Source organism: Sinohyriopsis cumingii, chromosome 2, assembly GCF_028554795.1.
Source record: "Sinohyriopsis cumingii isolate HCF-2022 chromosome 2, ASM2855479v2, whole genome shotgun sequence".
NCBI lineage: Eukaryota > Metazoa > Mollusca > Bivalvia > Unionida > Unionidae > Sinohyriopsis > Sinohyriopsis cumingii.
The window spans coordinates 5,882,014-5,902,633 of NC_142962.1; the positions used below are offsets into that span (position 1 = coordinate 5,882,014).

Genomic DNA, 20,620 nt, shown 5'->3' on the forward strand with positions numbered 1-20,620 from the left:
CATCATAAATTCCCCATCAATCTAGTAGAAACTCAACCTGGGAGAAATGAAATTCCCCAAACAGACAGACAACAAGAATAACAACAACAACGTCAAGATACAACAGAAAAAAGAACAATAGCAACAACCCCAAAAAGAAAATCAAAAACAAGTAGTAAAACAGAACCAACAAATTCACGAAGTTATGCAAAATTTGGAACAAGGGAAACAACAAAAACAGCAGCAACAGCATCAAGAAAAACAGAAACAAGACACCGAGCGACAAAAACAAAATAAAAAGCAAGAAATCAACAGCCTATAACAATAACGTGAACAGCAACAAAAACAGAACAGAAACAAGTCCAAAAACATGAACAAGGGAAAATACAAAAACCAATAGCGGTTCAAGAGAAACAAATGAAACAAGTACAGTTGGGTAAACAGAACACAATTTTGAAAATCAAGAGCAAAGAACAAAGAGAATCAGGGTAGCAAAATGACACTAAAACAGAGAAATGCGACCATTACAACCATGCCGAATTGATAAACAAATACAAAAATATTTGGAAGACTACGATGATTGCGCAGAAAACATGACGTGTATTGAGATAACGACAAATCAACCACAGGAAGAAACAACAGAATAAAAAGTCAACATCAACAGATGAGGGGAAAAAAACAAAGACAGAAGAAGGAGAGCAATAAAAAGGCAAAAGAGAGAAGAATCCAAGATGAGAAACTTTCATCCTAGAAGACGACGAATGCCTTGAATAGATTTCTATAATATATTCAATTTAAAAAAAGAATAATAATGTGTGTGTATATATATATATATATATATATATATATATATATATATATATATATATATATATATATTACTAATGGAAAAACATAAATAAATAAAAAGAATACAGTACAACACAACTACAAGTAGGGCATGAAGTCCTCACCAAATGGTCTACGATTAGAGACGTTGCTGAGTTGCAAAGGAAATTAACATTTCCAATAACAGTGAAAACACTAACGAATCAAAATATAAAATCAAAAGGTGTTTCGGTAGAGATCGTTGATCATACAGCTCACGCGTGGACGTCGGACGTAACATTATTTCCATGAACTCGAACTGTTAAATTTTATGGCGGTGATATGTTCGATTTTATCAGGAATATCAGTAAGATTTGCCCTGTATTCGTGTGGTTGTTCCGAGTATAGCTATTATGATCAGTTTGTACGGCCTAATTGACACATTTATCGTACAGAATCTTTTCATGGTGAAATGACAGAGATAGTATTGAACGATTACTCAGTCTTTGCTTTACCGTTCTGTCAGTTGCTGCTCAGTTTGCTCAGAAGTAAAATTCATGGAGGCCAACAAAGTTGGAGTTTCTTGCAGATATACAACGCAATTGTGTCCAATACGGACACCGCAGATTGTGGAATACTAAATAACATTATAAGGATATTATCACATTTGATATGGTTGCATGTTATCCTGAAGTTTTCTTGGAATGAGAGAATGTTCCGAGTATTTCAAAAGATTTGGATATCCAACACACGAGATGACTCGAGTTGCGATAAATGCACCCTTGCCAGACTTTGTCTTAACTGGATTTGCATGTATTGAGTCATTCGAGTTTGCATCGGAAAAACTTCATCCGGTTGTCGCTGCTTGGATTGGTCGTCATTTTAATAAACGTAGTTGGACTCCAATAATTTTATTACGATATATGCTTAATGCAAACTTATTGATATCGTTAACAGTGAGTGAAGCAATAATATCGTATCGTCCCCAAGAACAATTCTGGCTACCAAAACGTCCTGTTCAGAACTCTGTTCTCAAAGAAGATATTAATTACGATATCAGGGACTATGAAATTAAACTTGCAAAAGATCTTGGCAGAAAAATGATTGGAAAATTTAGACAAGGAGGATCATATGCTCATAAACGACATTGTATAAGATTAATTGTAGACGATGCTGAGCTCGATTTTATAATTGCTGATACAACATAGATAAATATATTAATAAATCGAAATAATGTTAACTTATCAGAAGGAGTAAATTTAGGAACAATTGTGAGCTACATTTATGGCGACTCACCACAGTTTACTCATTTAAGATCTTCGATGTTAGTGTATATTTCGATAAACTTATTATCGATGATAAACAGATTTTATGATACCGCGGATAGAGTTGCCATAGATTCATTTTACATCAGTAAAACAAAGGCATGTTTGCTAAATGAATTACATATCGGCGTTGATGCATCAAGGGCAAATGGAGGATAAAAAGAGAAAAAAAATATTCATTTATTATGAATCTGCTGATTATAGATATGAGGAGATATAAAAATAGTCGAATGTCACATCCATTATCAGCACCATCAGTATATGATCACTTAGCTAGACATAAAATCGTTTATCTCAACGGACCTGTCAGTTCTGGTAAAAAGCACATGCGATTGAATTATTCCGGAACCATGGTTCATGGAATTTTGACATGATTGTACTAACTCCGACTCACCGACTCGCCAGATTTTATGCGTGGTTACACTCCAGACTGGGTCAGTTGCTCCTTTTTTACCCCCTCACTCAAGCTCCCCCGGCTCTTAAATATCTGACAGTTACATTACCTAGTACTGTTTTGAAAAAGTCATGCTGATTCCGCTCACGAGCGGTCACTGGTATGTGCTTTATCGAGATTGCTTCGATGGAAGTCATAGAAATTCCACGAGGAACACGAGGAATTTCATTAGTTATCGCAGTTATCACACTTGGTAGTCTTGCCATCCATTCACGAGATCCGTTGTCCCCGGACTTAAGGTCGGTGAATATTTCCTTCGCATACTGATGTCCAAACAATCGCTCAGCAATTGTTCGATTATATTGCTCAACAATTGCCTGATCGCGATGAATGGTGGTTTGCCTTCGTCTGATTTTGACGGCATGTTGTTTCATCGGAGATGTTACTGCACCAAGCAATTCTTTGTCAGCATCAACCTATAGTAACTATGGCCATCGCAAGGGCCCTCGTCGATATATTCGTTAAAACGCAGATGCCACTTCAGTTGCTGTCTTTGTTGATAGTGGTTCTACTTCCTTATATCTTCTTGCAACGTTAATGACAGTCAACGCATCCTTGTATGTGCGTGATCCGCTAGCGGATTGATAACGTCTACCAGTTGTAATAGCATCAGCAAGTAAAAATAAAAATATCTACCTGATGAACTTCATTGGGAGTGCTGATATCAAAATGTGCGTACTGAATTTTTTTAGCCTGTCGTGATAACCAATCTGCTGAAACAGAACGTTCGACTTCTGCTGCATCAGCAAGTTTACTAATCGCTACCCCTGCAATATCATATTGGGCTATAATGAATCGATTCCATACAATATATATCAATAATTAATTACCAGCCCCTATCACTAGTGTACCTTTCATTGCAGATTTTATATCAAAAATTGGCAAGCGATTCTCAGAGTGTTAATTTTATAGATCTTAGAGTGTGAATCAATTTCACGTCTGCAATATGTCATTGTTGTAGATCTGGATTTTTATACGTGACATGATGAACGTGGCACGCTTGGTCAAGCGCGTTTACTGGATATTTTCTAGGTCTTGGTTGATTTTTCTCGTCAAGTAAAATATCAAATCAGGTTCTAGGACCACAATAATTATATCCAAGAAGATGCTTCTCGCCAGGATACTTAGCCCTTGGAGTCCCTGGTAATTTTCCCAGTGAAGCAACGATATCTCCGCCTATTTCATTAAAGATAAATTTGTATTTTTTTTACCACATTTCAAACACTTGCCTGTATATGCTTGCTTTTTATTCCTCGTCGTTTTTAATCCAGTGGTGGGTGTGGGTGCTCTGCGTCGAATACAATATAAATTAATTGTGTTCATTATATTTCTCAAAGATGAATATCATTGATTTTTTAGCGACACGAAGGCAAGAGCCAATCAAACATCATCCAGCGCTATCAAATTCTATCAGAGAAATTATCATAGGTCAATCTAGGTCTGTTGAGACGCAGTTGTTGCTTAACCTGATGATGAGATGGCTCAAGTGGGATAACTTGTATTTAGTGGCACCATTTGTAGATGATCAGCGATGCTACGACGCACTTAAAGATTTTAATGAAAATGCAAAATTGTTGGACGAGGACGGTAATGATATTATTGATTTTATCATCGACATCAACGATGCGCCATTGGTAGATGATCTCAACAGGAGCATTAAAAATCTCGTAGTATACAATGACGTGATGATAGATAAACAATCAAATCCAACTCTGATATTTTCCCGAGGTAGACAAAAAAACACCGATATTATATGTTACTCAACGATATCTGCAAATATCTAAAGTTCTCATAGATAACTCCAATCTTCTGGTTGTCTTTAATGGTGCTGATATCCAGGAACTAAGAAACATCCACCAGACCTGATGTTCAGGGGACATGGATATGATTAAATTTAAAAACTTCTTCTCAAAAGCGCAAGCGATTCCTCATGGATTTATCACGCTAAATTTACATGATCCTCGATCGCAATATCGCATAGGTCTCGATAAAATTTGACTGAGAGACCGCCGGGTCGGTTAGAGGTCTCGGTTTAGAATTATTGACGCTTGTATTTTCATTTTTGTAGGAAGATTTAGTTTAAAAAACGTACTGCTCTAAAGCTTGGACTGTTCACCATCCCCGATGTTTAACGTTATTAACGTTTGTATTTTCATTTTCGTAGGAAGCTTTAAAAAAAATATAAACCCTCCTAAAATTGTGTCTGTTCACCTCCTCTGCTGCTCGTCCGCACCCAAGAAGGAAATTGGCTCAACTTGCGCCAAAGTCCATGGCAGAGAGAATCCATCTGTGTGTAGCCGGTGCGAAAGTATTGCGATTGGCTGGGCAGAACACGTGAATAAAAGCTTTAAATATGTTGGGTCTTTGAAATATAAATCGAATTGTCTATAGTTCTATATGAAATCAATGAATGTAACATGGTGCTAAAAATATAAAGAGTAATTTTCTCTTGTTCAAAGTATAAAGGCTATGATATAATAACAATATATATCTTTTACTGAGGTACATGTTTATAATATAACAGTAGGCAAATTTCATTATCAAGCGAAAACAAAATAGGTCATATTCATCCTCGCCTCTAGGCTATAATGCCGATCGTTACTTTAATCAGCAAGCCTATTTATTGATTTGATTATGCGAGGAAAAAAAATTCGTTCGAAAGAATAGAAATAACTAATGAAAATAAAAACATGTTAATTCGGTCGATATAAAACCCGATATTAATTATATGGTCTTGCATATAATATTTTCCCACTTTCTCTCACCGCAGTTTTAAGGTCTATATTGTTGAACTCAAGCAGAAGTAAAATGTTATTCTTACCTATCTTATTCATCCGAATTTGAATCTGTTTCAGTTTTTCCAAAACTGACTGGGGAAAAACATCTACCGTACTTCCATCCAGCACAAAAACCGCACAATGAACCTTGTCCTTGAGTTCTGGTCGGTCATTGAAGCCCGGTATATCTGTCGTGATCGGCGAAGAAGGGTTGAACTATTTAATACAGGAAAGCAAACATAGGTAAGATACTTCTGAATAACATTGTCAGATGGATAATAATAGAGGCAAAACTTGATGACAAACTTTAATACAAATGTTGATAGAGATCTGTAAGCTATCTTTGGAGCTATACACATAACCTAAAACAAGACTGCAGTGACACGACAAGTTACGGGTATACGTGTCTGAAACTACCATACACACGTAAAAGAAGGTATAAGAAATGGAAAAAAGATCGTACAACAGAAGGAAACTTTTGGCACATTTGCTTATGCAAACATGATGATAGGAGAATCAAATTCTTCTGTTTAAAAAACGCTTACGCACAGAAAAAAGCGCGCAAAAAGAGAGTGCCAAGTCATCATTTAATAAATGTCTATGAAGAGTGGGAATCGATGAGCACTTAAGTGACTTAATGTCGTCATTACTGAGGAGCGAATTGAGAAGTACTTTAGTGCCTTCATGTCGTTATTATTAAAGAGCGGGATTATGAAGTGTTTAAGTGCCTTAATTGCGTTATTAATGACGAGCAGTTCTTCAGTGCCTTAATGTCGTTATTATTGAAGAGCGGGATTAGGCTGTACCTAAGTGTCTTAACGTCTTTATTAATGAAGAGCGAAACTGACGAGTGCATAAGCGCATACATGTCGTTATTATTGAAGAGCGGGATTAAGGAGTACTTAAGTGCCATAATGTCGTTACTATCCGCACGTTAGGTCTTCGCCAGGCAACAATCAAATAACTGCATAAGATGCATTATTTGTCGGCACCGTACACATGTTTAGTGTTTACGTGTTCAAATGGTGCATTTTGCAACTTTCAAGAAAATTAGGAAACATGTACATATCGATTTCAACAGCCACAGTTCATCTTTTCTTCGTTAGCTCAAAAAGCTCTTTTTACGACCTTATTCCTTTTCCCTTATGAGGTACAATATTTTCTTAACGGTATGGAAAGTAAAAATATTTTAACAATATGGAAAGTAACCCCCTGTATTTATTTTGGAAAACAAACCTAAACAACAATGACAAAACAAAGAACTATATTTTGCTGTCTTTCTCCATCTTAGGAAATATAAACAGTAATCTGATTTTCCATATTTATGTAAACACTCCGTTTCCTTTTAGAATTTTTTTATATTCAATAGGGCAGATTCGCATATAGCCTGTTCTTTTTTTTTATTCCTCCACGTTCCTCTTTCTCTTTCCTGCACTTTTTTGTTTTCTTTTTTGCCTTGCCACATAAGGATTACGTTGTCAAACAATAACGAGCAAAATATAATTGAGATGAACTCTAGGTGCAAAAGGATTGGGAAAACTAAGAAACGTACTTTATAAATGATTTATTGCATCTCTGAAAAAAATGAATGGAGCGTTGAAGCATTTTTCAGCGATATTAGTATGATTAGTTAATGGGAGAGATTCTCTTTTATTTCAAAATTCAATTAAAGATAAATCGTTCTGCTGAATTGTTGAATCGTAGAACAAGGAAATAATAAAGATTTAAATATCACTTTTGTTAACGTTCATGGGACAAATACTGATTAATCTTGTTTTATGAATGAATTCAAACACTATATAAGTAAAGTATTGCCAAAATAAGTATTATTGGTGGGGATTTTAACACAGTAATCGATCGCAGTTTATATACAAAGGGGATAACATGAACACAAAAACAAAGACCAAAGATGTTTAAATACATTTACAGAAATATATACTCTTATCGATATATGGGGTAGATAATTACATCAAGAGGACAAACGATCTGCATCTCACTACAGAAATAATTTTCCCTTTATTATGTTAGATTGTTTTCTTGTTTTCCAATGTACTGATAAATAGTATTTTCTAAAGCAAAATCTATCTGTACGAAACTTTCGACCGATAGTATTTCACTTCGGACTTTTCAGAGATAGATACTGTCCAGGATAGTTTCCACTGAATAATAATCTTCTTTTTGATGAAGAATATCAACATACAGTAAAAGATAACGCTAAGGGAATTGTAGAAAAAACATGGCAACTGATTTCGATCTAAAATAGAAACTAATTAAAAGAATTATGGAGAATGAAAATCTTGGAGGGGAAATAGAAAAAAATGGAATGAGTAAAATTAAAGTTAGACTATGAATATAACCCAAGTGACATAGCGATTTAAAGATAAGATAACCGAGGAACAAGAGAAATATATATCACGAGCAAATTAAAGGAGTTATTCTTAGATCAAAAGCAATATATATACAAAGTGGAGAGAAAAACAGCCAATACTTCGCTAAAAGAGTTTTGAAAGTAAATATAGTACAAATCAGATATATATATATATATTACTTCGTGGAAGCTAGATTGATAAATTAAAGCAAACTTTGCTATAGAGCAGTAGATACATCACTTTGCCAACAAAAAAGCACATACATCCATCGCCCATTCATGTGTGATTTCTTTAGAATGAAAGAAGAGAACATGGTTCACTTATTTTGGGAACACATGTAAGTACAAGGCTTGTTTGGGAACCTCCAGGATCAAAGACAATAATAAAGATTTATAGGACAATTTATTTAACATTTTCTTTGATTTGCAAGGAAATGACAAAAACCTGATTTGACTGATATTAATTTTAGCGAAACAGTTTGATATCCATGCAAATTAGCTAATCACATTTCCCTTCCATTCAAGGTATTTCTCGATTCTATATGATTGATTCGATGTAGTACAAAAAGTCATAGGTTTTCATCAAAATCAATTAAATAAGATAGAAAAGAACGTGTACCTATTTTATACCATAAACCTGTCAAGGAAACTATAAAATTATTAAGTATTCAATATTTTCAAATACGTAACGTAGCTAAAACGTAAGCGCAAAATGTAACTAGCCATAGGATGTAGAACTACTTTTGTTTACATAACAATATAACGTTCAGTGACGTAGATAGAGAAAATTGTTCAAAATGTGAATTTTTTTTTTAAAAATGTGTAAAAATTTATATGGTCATATTAGTAGTATATTCTTAATTGAAAAGAACAGAACAAATTTAGTTGAAACGATACGAGACTTACCTGGTACCTGTCTGGAATGTTTCCTGTTATAAGGAAATTTAGGTCCGCTAGATCAGGACCAAGACTCTCTTCAAGCCCACACGTGTCGCACAGGCGGAATTTCAGCTCCTTGCCTGTTTTCAGAGACTTTACCTGGTACTGCCTGTACTGTTGACGAAGTAGATGACAAAAACTAAAGTACTGTATTTCATAAACCCTAAGTAACATTTATAACATTAAATAATCTTGCTAGAACCTAAAATTAGCTCATTAATGAAGTCTTTTATATTACATCAGCCTTAAATATTTCATAAAAAATATTCAATTCATACTCATTGATGGTATACCCTATAACTCAGATCTAATTAAGGCTACCGTTGAATTTCGACCTTAATAATCATGAAAGTAACACATAAACAATTTGTGTCTCGACCCACGTTAAAATGGAGATCTCTCATATAAAAAAACAACCACGCATAAAAAATGTAATTATAAAGGTTGCCAGAAAGAGCACAAGAATAGATAGGAAAAAATGTGATACTACGTTACGCTAGAGTAGAGTGTAGGAGGTTGTTATGCTGCTGATAATTCTTTGTGGAATTTATAAAGAAGCTAGTAAAAAGTCTCACCACCGACGTTAAGCTGTGCTCAGCGCTGCCACTACATCCTTGATAAGTGATTCGGCCTTTAAATATGGAATTTATGGTGTTAAAGAAACTTGACTTTCCAGCTCCAACGGCACCAATCATCAGAATCTTTGCATAGGAAACACGCAGGACGGATGGTGGACAGTAGTTTTCTATCTTTTCCATCAGTTGTTGCAAATGCTGATTATCAGAAGGAAATTTAATCAATCATACAAACGAAACAACAATCTAAGTGCACTACTAAAGCAAAATTTCGTCATAAATATTAAAACTTGCATCAGCTGAGATATATTTGACCAGATCGAGATAATAGTTTACTTTTATGTAGTATAACTAAATATATTAAACTTAAGCATATGAAAACATTAGACTAATCTTGGGTACACTATGTAAAAACAAATATTTTCATGCCGTGACAAAACTTGATGTGTTCAGTGTTGTGTAACAGTTCATTGTTAGCATATATTATTGCAGTATGTTCAATTGCAGTCAAGCCTTCATACATTAATCATTTGAAGCTACATGAATCGATCGGATACATGATTCTTTGTTCCATTATCCATATATAGGGTAAGTCATGTTCCTTACAAAGTCCAGCTTAAATTAAGAATAGTTGAGGTATGTTAAGTCCTGTATCCTCGCTCTTCAAAGAGCCTCGATATTATGGAAACCGTGCTGCCTCAATCCGTTCTATTTTGAAACACATTGTCACCGCCTCTCCTCCTTTACAAGTAAGAGGGCTTTGCTAAAACTAAGCATGCCCAAACAGTATTTATTGTTGATGGTAAATAGGGGTTATTGTCCTCTGACTTTTTTCCTGATGAAAATTCTTGAAAAAATTGTCAAATTCAGGATATTTTGAAAATTAGACTGCTAAGAGGATTATTTCCCAAGGCTTTGCAATTCAGGCAATTTGAAGGTGTTAATACGTAATAACATTCTAACATTTTGCAACGACGTTTATGAGGAGGGAGTTATAATTTTGGAGAAATGTCAAGTTAGGGCTGTTCTGAGACCTACCGTTACAGATTAAACCTGTTTTCTGTTACTAAATATACATCTTGGAGCATTCTATGAAACTTTGAATAAAGTAATAAAAGTATTTCACTTGGAATATCTTACCAAATATTTGTGATCTAGATGCGTTGTGGTTGTGCCTTTCGCTACAAGAAGTTTGTATTTCAATATTTTTGGAAATAAAATATCGAAAAGGGTATATATGAAGAGCAAAGTTTACAAAGAATCTTTTTATGGTCGACTTTTATTTTCTGCAATATAACACACTAGAATTTCACCTTAAAACTGTAAGTTAGATGAGTGATTGGTTTAGAGGCACCACTAGCGTTTAGGATAATGGTAAAAAGCTAGATAAAATACCGAAAGGGGGATATTTTTATATAAAGATTAGAAGGATGTCATTGATTCCAGCCTAATGCTGCAGAGATCGTGTAATAGTATATCTTTAGTTACTGGTTGTTTTTAGTTACTGGTTGTTTCATCTATGCAAGTAGGCTTGAAGGTTTGTTATGGCTTGGTTTTTAGTACGTGTTTTGAAAAGGAGCACACCTGAAGATATATTTATACATCATACTAATTGACTCAAAGTTTTGAAAGGTATATTTAAATGAGTAAAGAATTTACAGTGGCAAGAATTAAGATTTCACTGGCACTGAACCATTTTTAAAAAAGATGATTAAAAGTTAAGTGAGTTTGGTTCTGTGAAAGTAAAATTTGACTTAACGATCAGACTTACAAAGCAACATAATCATAAGGTAAATAAGCAAGGTGCATTTCTTGTCTTAAACTAAAGAATACATGTTTCTTTTAAAATACACTTGCGTCAATGCTGTGGAAGAAACAAAATTTCTGAAATCTTCGATTGCACAGTTGTAATTCTGAACAATTACACACACTTAAAATTCAAAATGTCTAGAACTAAAAGCTATTCAGTTGGGTAAGTGGCATGCATTCCATCCTATTTAACCCTTCCTTTTTTCCTTGGATATTAAATTCCTTCCAGATGAAATAAAGTGGACATATACTTGCTTCTTTCAAATGCTAGACATTTAGCTATTGGTACTCATGGGACCGTCTTAGTTATAACTATCATATTTCGATACTGCTGTCACTTTTTTACATCCCAAAAATTAGGTTTCTCTTTGCATACCAATCCAAATGATACGAAACCATCTCTTCTAGATAGCATGCGTTTGTTTACCTTAAATTCCGAATATCAGCACCCCGGTGAAGCTATATATGCTCTTTTACGATATACTGTGTAAGGAAAACATTGATTCTTTATCTACCATGCAATGTAAAAATCGACGTTAAGTTAAAGCTAAAAATCTTAGATTCCAGATAGAAGTTTATATATATTTCTATTTTTAACCTATTTTCTGGGGCGTAGTTTCAAGCTGGGAAAGGTCTATTAATCTTTTCCATGTTAAGTAATATGTATCTTTCTCATGCGTGTCTTTAACAACGGAAATTTCATCACTTAACACCACACATAAATCATTACCATCTGTATATCCATGTCTTGGTGTGAATCGTTTTATACTTAACAATTTACTTTTCATCATCATCCCTTCTAAGTAAAATTGCATGAATCTTTCTCCCATTACCATGGTGAATTAGCTTCAAATACTTCTAGGATTTTGTTTTATTTCTGTTATATTATATCAATTTTAACAATTGGTACAGAACGTGATTTATACATTTTAGATTTGAATGCATCTATGTACTTTGCATATGCATTGCTGTCAAAATTGTAAATGTTTCCAAACCGTTTTAATCCTTTCTTTTTCATTTTCTTCTTTGTCTATGTCGTCAAGAGTACCTAGTACCAAGCCGCCAATTTTAACCAGTTAACAATCAACATATTATTTTGGTGTCTGTTTTAAATTTGGTTAACATTAGCATGTAACTTACTGCAAAATCATTCAAAGGGAGCATATTGTAAAGTTTATATCTTTTAAATCACGTGCAATAGACAAATCATTCTATCTTCGCAGAGCAAAATTAAAATCCACTCATTCAGCAGTTTATTTATCTTTGTGTGTAATCCAGTTATAGCATCTTATTTTGCACATATTGTTAGTCTTTATCACGTTCCTTAAGTCAGCAAATGCGGTGCTAAAACCATACCCTGGTGTTTCGATTTCTCTGCCATTTTAATGAATTGTGTGTTCTAATTCTATGTAAAAGTTTTAGTAGTGATGGTAACGTCATATAGCCCTCCAGTATTTTCTCCATGTTTTTCCAAAGCATATATTTCATAATTTATCTTTCTGGCTATACATCGTGCTGATTTTTAGTTAATTTAGCTAATGAACTTTCATTTCCTATCTCGTTTACTGCTTGCTGTGTTTGAAAAACAGTGGATAAGGTAGTGAATCTTAGTCTCAACAATTCCTGTACATGTAAAATCTTTATTTCTCATCAATCTGCATCTTGTAATTTTTATATTCTGTCAGCTCTTTCGTTGCCACAATGTTCAAGAGAATACACTTTCACTTGGTCGTTTGATATCTTCAGAAATTATCATGGTCAAAAATAGTACATATTTCTGCAAGAACACAACTTTGCACAAACTGTACAGTCACTGCATGAGTTGATTTTGCAAGACTGGTACTGGGGCTATTCTTGAGATGTAAGTCGCTACTAATTGATTCATCAAGTGCGAAATCTTTCTCCTCAGTTTGCCTTTGTAATATTTAAAGTCACATTCATCTTGTCTGCGGTCTTCGCGGCTAATTATTTTGCATGAAAGTAAAACTTAGGCTACTAACAATCCTATGAAATAAATTATTTTTCCGTTCCTTTTTATATTCATATTCAATCTAATTAATTGTACCCAAATGTTTTATCTGTAATGATAAAATGGGTAAAACAAAGTGACTGTGAGAACAAATGTTGATAGTCAAAGACTCAGAAAACACGAATAATATACATTACAAATTGTTTGCATTAAAATACGGTCAAGGTAGAAGTATGAAATTTACGGTTTCAACGAGCTTCTAACTGTATCAAATACATAGGATGAATGTAAAACAATCAGTCAAGTAAATCCTAAGAATTCATCTCCATAGGAAACATGATCTGACTAATTGAACTTTTGACCTTCTTCACAATAGAGAATAGCTATAGTTTCTTTATTGACATCAGTGGCAGTAATTACTTATTTCATATTTTATCTTTACACGCAAAAATGAAGGTTGTAAGAAATATCAGACACTAATATCTGTCTTGTTTCATCTGCTATGGTTGTGTTATCTCCAACTAAGTAATATAAACAGCGAAACTAATACGTTTTGTAAAAAGTAACAAATAACTAAATTCTTTAAACTATAACAAATGAAAATTTAAGAGGAACTTACGGTATTATGAACTAAATCCAATATAATCACAAACGTTCTATCACAAGTCTAAAAGAATAGTGTTTAAATGAATTCTAAGTCCTGATTGTACTGATGTACCAATATCCTTGATTATGCGGAAGTTTAATCAAAAGTCCAAAGGTGCCAACAGCCTTGAACATGTTGAAGTACCAACAGTCATGATATATCCCAAACTGTTTCCTAAGTAGGTATGAGCACTTTGTAATTGCAATAATTCCGAAATCCAAACACAGCATTAAATACATCTGCGGATTGATATTAAAATATTAAAATAAGCACATAAGAAATATTAATTTGAATTAACAATCAATCTAACCGAATCTCTCTATCCCTCTCTCTCTCTCTCTCTCTCTCTCTCTCTCTCTCTCTCTCTCTCTGATGTATGCTACTGCAAGATAAGAGACATAGAGAAAGACACACAGAGAGAGACACACAGAGAGAGAAAGATAGAGAGAGAGAGAGAGAGAAAGGGAGAGAGAGAGCGCGCAGATGGGCCATATATAAATTTAATAATTACATTCAGCAGTTATTTTTCTTCATATCACTAAATAGTTTTAAATTTATTCCCGATTATAAAAGATAGCAAGTAGCTTCATAATATTAAAGCAAACAGAACTGAGGAAGGAGATATTTAAATATCATGAGCTTAACATGAAAACAATAATTTGGTATCTATAGATTATGCCTATTTGTTTATAAGTTTGGACGAGGTAAAAGTTTCGACAAAGCCGGTTGTTCTACAGAACATTATGAAGCATGCAAATGCTGATTTTAAACACAATATTACTAAATTACAATTTTCAAAAGAGTTACAGAATTGCAAATTAAAACCACTGTCTTCGAACTTAAATACATAAAATTTACGCTGACAAAAGATGATTCAAACAGCGTAGTATAAGGAATGAATAAGTTATATATCTGGTGTTGGTTCATATGGAAATATATACGAGGGTACATTTACTGTACAGTATGATGATTTATAAACGTTAACAAAAAGCAACAATCAAAAATGGTGCAACAAAAACAGATAAGTAAGGATAATGTAATGGAATATGCATTATTTATTATCCGTGCATGAGCGAAACCCACTTTAAATAGGATGTACATTCAGAATGAAATTTCCTTGGTCCAGCACATTCTATATATAAACTTTTAACAAAAGTGGTCTCTGATTGTTACGACTCTATGACTGAATCTATGTAACATAAAGAAGCGACATCAACAAGTTTAGTACAATTAACAAACAGTTTGTTTCATAAAACGACAATGTGAAAATTTAAGACAGTGACAATATTAAATGACTTTTACAAGTCCATAAGTAAAGAATCTTACGAATGAATTCCAAAAGTATTCAGTATCCTGGTATACCTCAATGATGCAATCCAGAATGTCTTTGAATAAGTTTACAATAATTCAAGATAATGTGTTAATTCAAAGTCAATGATAAAATAGTAATTCCAATGAATATTTAGATAAAAAATTTCTCTTGAATTATATATTAAAACACAGTAGACTCTACTAACAAGTTTATTCAAAACAGTGACCTTAAAGCAGGAATTGATTATTTATCAAATCTATATTTATACACATTCACATGTGACCTACGATGCATAATAATTATTTCGAAAACTAATCATTCCAATCGAAAATTCCATTTAACTTCTATAGGTGTCACTTGATCATTTCCCACAAAGTATAATAAAAATGTAACACAAGCACGTTAATATTCATTTTTGCCTAAACTAACCGTTAACTTTGCATCACTGAGTCTATCAATAAATTTCCTAATGGTTTCCAAATGACCTTACCAGGTATCGTTGTAGAAGGTAACATCATCGATGTACGTACGCATCACAATTATCTTCACCAGATGCTAATTAAAGGCTGGGATGTTGAAGGAGAACCTTTTCATACCAAACGGCATGACTCTATATTTCTTGAATCTACAAATGCCGAGATTTCGTTTGCTCTTTCCGTGGGTGGAATTTGCCAAATTCCTTTCAATAGGTCAATCCTGGTGGCATACTTTGCATTTCCAATTTAGTTAAAGCAATCATCGATTACTGGCACTGCAAATGAATCTGTTTTGGTGATAATTGTCACTTTTCTATAGTCAGTACACATACGGAAGGTGTTATCTGGTTTCGGCACAAGAATACATGGTGAACTCCTGGTACTTCGTTCTGTGAAATAAGTATCCAGTAAATATTGAATTTCTTTTGTCTGTTTGAAAAGATTCATCCTGCAGGGATGTTGTTTGGCAGGTGTAGAATGAATAATTGAAACGTCTCGGTAGATTTTATTTGTATGTGCTGAAACAATGTTTTAGTTCACTATTTTCTTATGGCTCAGAAGTGAAAGTTTCTGGTCCAGATTGTTCAATATTTCTAACTTCTTAAGATTGGTTGAACCAAAGTTATTCCAGTCCGATTGCATGTCATCATTTCAATCCTCACTGTGCGGGACAGGTACAACTAAATTGAATGAATGACTAACATCTCCATAAACATACTCCTTTAACACATTTCTATGAGAATTTTGTTTATCTCCTCCCAGGAGTGTAATAACATATCTGATGTTACTTACATTCATCGCAACTGTATAAGGACCATACTACTTAGACTAAAGAGGATTTTGAAGCAAGAGCCAGATCTTTATCACTATGCTGAAAACTTCTTTCTTTTGTGTTTCGGTCATACCTTAATTTTTAAGTTTTTATTTGTAGAGCGAAGATTAGTTCTTGCTACTTCATAAGCCTTCGAAAACTTATATTTGAAATGGGATACTTAATCAAAATATTATTTAATGAATTTTCAGCTGAAAGAAGTTTCTCTTCTAATAACTTCGATGATCCATTGACAGCATGTCCAAAAACTAGTTCAAAAATACTAATACCTAATGATGATTGAACTGATTCACTAACAACAAACAGTAAAACCATTCCTTTGTCCCAATCTTTTGCTGTATCAAATTAATATCAGCGAATCATATTCTTCAAAGGCTTATGAAATCTTTCCAAAGCCCCTTGATTTTGTTAGGCGATATGTACAAGATTTAAACTACTGGATGCCTAACTAACACATAACTCCCTGGATAATTCCAGACATAAAATTTGACCTTTGTTCAGACTGGACAGAATTGGGAAGGCCAAAATGTGTTAAAACACTTTATCAAAGCTTTCAGTTTGGTTTTAGTGTTTAATATTCCTCAAAGTAATTGCCTCTAGAACAATTCTGGATGCACACATTATTGGTAACAAGTATTAGTTGCCTGACTAGGTCCTTGGCAACGCATATTGTATTGAATTATCTTAGATCTACATAATTCTGTTTTATTAAAATGCTGATGATAAAATATCATTACTTGACAATTAAACAATAGTTTTTATACTTATATGTAGACGTGAAACGTATAAATTCATTTTACTAAATCTGGCAGATTACTGTGAGTTACTGACCAGTAAGACATTGAACAATATGCCAGTTTAAGTGATTAAGCCAAACATTAAAACACGCTTTGCTCTTATCTGCTATTTGAATAAACAATGACAAATTTTAAAGTGTCAATATTAGAAATATTTAATGAATTGTATGAGAACTGATTATTTTCATCATCTTATCTGATATCTCTAAACTTTTAAATTCGTTTATATTTCTTCATCAATTAGATTATTAAACTGTTTTGCAGGACATAATTTATGTGTACCTTTTTGCATCTTCTAAATCTGATGTCCATTTAGTTGCTAAAATCAGAAGTTTATTTTGTTTTGATTGATTGTTTGTTTTTGTTGGTTTTTTTGTGTTTTGGTTTCTTTTTTGTTGTTGTTTGTTTCTTGGCTTCATCTTTTTTCCTAAGAGAATTTAATTACTTTATTGGATTAATCAATTCATAAGTTGCGTATGTGACACTCCGGGCCAAAGGTTATTCAATTTAACTAGTAGATTTTAAAAAATAACTCAAGTTTAGATGCATACTGTATTTATATTAAAACGAATTTCAAGCTTTTGTTTGGATTGATAGATCAATATCCGACTTTTGTGATACTCCAAGCTCGGAATAACGTACTATAACGTAAAAATTACTGATCTCCTAACGTTTTAAAAAACGATTATCTTATTTGAACATTGTGGCCTATGCTCCTTTCGAAAAAAGAAAATGGTTGGGTCTTTGACCTTGCTGGTCTAAAATTTGCTTTAATTTTTAGACATCGAATTTTGAACACTACTTATTATTAAGAACATTACAAAGCCTTACCTCTCGTTTCAAAGGTGGCGCCTTTCTCCATGGTCCGTCACTATCAGCTGGATCTACTCCATCTATACGAAGAGAAAAGAATGGAAATACAAGGCTTTCAAAGAAATAAGGAATCGACTGTAAAACTTTACCGACAACGCTTGCCTTGATAACTTTTATTTTACAACTTGCTAAAAATGTTATTACAGACGACACTCATAAGAGCTATGGGGGAACTATGTTGCTTAATTGTCTTAAGTTTACCAGAATTTGTTAGTTAAATACTGATATCTATTATTTACCAATAACTGGGTAATCGTGCACAAAGCAAACACCGTTTGATTTCGACCACACTGTAAACAAAATATCTGAACATAAGAAACCTTTAACATAAACAACACAATAAATCACGTGTCATGAAAAAATGGTAATCGAATTAAAACAAAACCAGTAACATTCTGGTAAATCATATTTAATTCTCACTCAAAGCAAAGCGGAGAACATTCTTTAAAGTTCTCCATACATACCGGATGAATTTTAAGAGCGTAATAAGGAATACTCACGTTAACTGCGTGGAGGTTACAGTGCATTAGAATAAAGTTTCATATTTTTTTATCAAGGTAAACATGCATTGCGAAATCTCTTCGGAATCGGTAAAGTCAGTGCAGTTCGCCACACTTTAATTAGGGAATGTGACACACTTTAGATTCACTCATGTACAATAATGTTACTCATCTGAGTATTTACCCACTGATAGCTTTGCAACAGAGCTGAGCTCTCAGGTTAACTTTCTTTTAATGATACACTGTGCCGCGTTTGTTGCATTTTCTGCTCTAGCTTGAGAGGCAGCATATTTAAATGCTCATTATGGTCGTTATGTTGAAGATGATCAGTGGAGCACCTCGACAGGTGAAGATGTCAATTAAGGTCAGTATTTCCATTTGTTTAAAACAAATAAAAGTAATTACAAATCTAACATATAGCACAATGATCCGTTTCGCTTTGAATTGATCAGGTGCTTTGGCCATTGTGATCAAGCTGTCCCACGCGTACAGTGGTAACTACCAAGCAACCTGCACCAATTAATATAATGTAAATAAACAGACGAGATGATTGTATTGTTGAATATAAAGAAGCAGCTGTGCATGATGATCTCATCTGAAACTAACGAAAAAGTCAAGGTCCCCATCTAGGGCAGTGGCATGTTTGTTCGTAGTAGTATTTATTGTTTAAGAACAACGTCTGATTGTCCTTCTCAAACTATGCTCACAAAATGGCTGTACTTTATCTACTATTTCATGTGTATCAGTATATTATAGATTGGGAAATAGTTGCATCGACAATGAATACGTTATTTTACCGCGAATAAAAGGATTAGGCATAAAACATTTATTTCATAGATCAAAACGTACTGCTCAAGTTACCTTGTATGTTAGGAATAAACATGCCGTTCAACGCACATGGAGGAATCAAAATATGACAAAATAAGTATTATTATACTTCAGTTTTAGAATCTCGTTTGGTCATTTCTTGACGTAAAAATATCACATTTAATCTCATTGTATATTTCCCCAATAAATATATGTCGCCCAAAATGTCATTATATTACGCTCAAGGTCATGTATTCACCCCTCATGAGGTCACGTTAAATTATCCTTCGCCGTACTAACAGACCGAAAACGTACTTCCCAATTCAGAATAAATGATTCTGATTTGTACCCAATTGTTAGGTTAAATGTCGAATTGTCTACTATTGACATTCGTCATGTTGGTCTCAGAAGCAACCCTGTGAAAGCATATCACATGCATCAGGTCGACGAATCATCATGACATTAACAAAGCAAGGGCAATAATTACATAATACTAAACACAAGAAAAATTATGCATCAAAATGTAATTATACAAAAGTGTTAGAATTTATTATAAAGGTGGCTATTTTATTCATAAATTATGCAATATTTATGATTTCTCAACAAAACCCATGAATTAAGTGTGAAATACTGAATGGAATTATTCTAAATGAAATACGTTTTAACAGGAACAATGAACTGAATTGATGTGAAACATTAGTAAAATATCTTATATTTACCACACAATAGAACATAAAGCATATTTAAGTTACTTTTGTCTACTCAACGCAATTATTCTTACAATTAATCTAAAACTGCCAATGACAAGATCATTTTGTAACAACTTTTAAAATAATAAAAGGCAATTACCTAGAATTGTAAATGTGAAGCTTTTGTGTCGTGTGTAGAGTTTAATAATATGATCATAAAGAAGAAGAAAATTTGCAAAACTAGGTCAAATTCAGAAGAAAAGAAAATAAGTTATTGCAGAAATACGGCAGAGGTTATGAAATTAAAAGACCAATGAGACTTTTTGGAGAACTATAATGGGTAATAAAGATGAACGTGATTTAAAAAAAAAACATTTTAAATAAATTGTAAAATCTTTGAAAGATTATGTGACGGTTAATGCGTATATCAAATGATTGTCAATACAGATGAATGAGAAATTATTTGATCAAAACGCGAAAGGCATTTCACTATTCATGATTCTTTAAGCTTTTCGTGTTTTCTTATTGATGCGATACAGAAATGGATACCAAAGAATTAGTAACAAAATGATAACTATTTTGATGAAGTTGTTGTAATCGTGGGCTAATGCGTAAACTATTGCAAATTTGTGTCGAAATCATTGTCATAATAATTAAACTTAATTTACATTCAATGGAGCAAGTTC

The 20,620-nt window shown here is 33.3% G+C and overlaps 1 protein-coding gene across 5 annotated transcripts in view; it reads right to left on the reverse strand.

Moving 5' to 3' along the window:
• Positions 1–20,620, reverse strand: part of LOC149804282 (interferon-induced protein 44-like) — a 74,872-nt gene that overhangs the window by 15,893 nt on the left and 38,359 nt on the right. For all 5 annotated transcript variants that reach the window (XM_089938385.1, XM_089938366.1, XM_089938359.1 and 2 more), the window contains 4 exons: positions 17,897–17,958; positions 9,225–9,422; positions 8,617–8,763; positions 5,387–5,558 (listed from right to left, as the gene is read on the reverse strand). In XM_089938385.1, the coding sequence (XP_089794511.1) occupies positions 5,387–5,558; positions 8,617–8,763; positions 9,225–9,422; positions 17,897–17,958 (579 nt within the window). The remainder of the gene's footprint in view (positions 1–5,386; positions 5,559–8,616; positions 8,764–9,224; positions 9,423–17,896; positions 17,959–20,620) is intronic.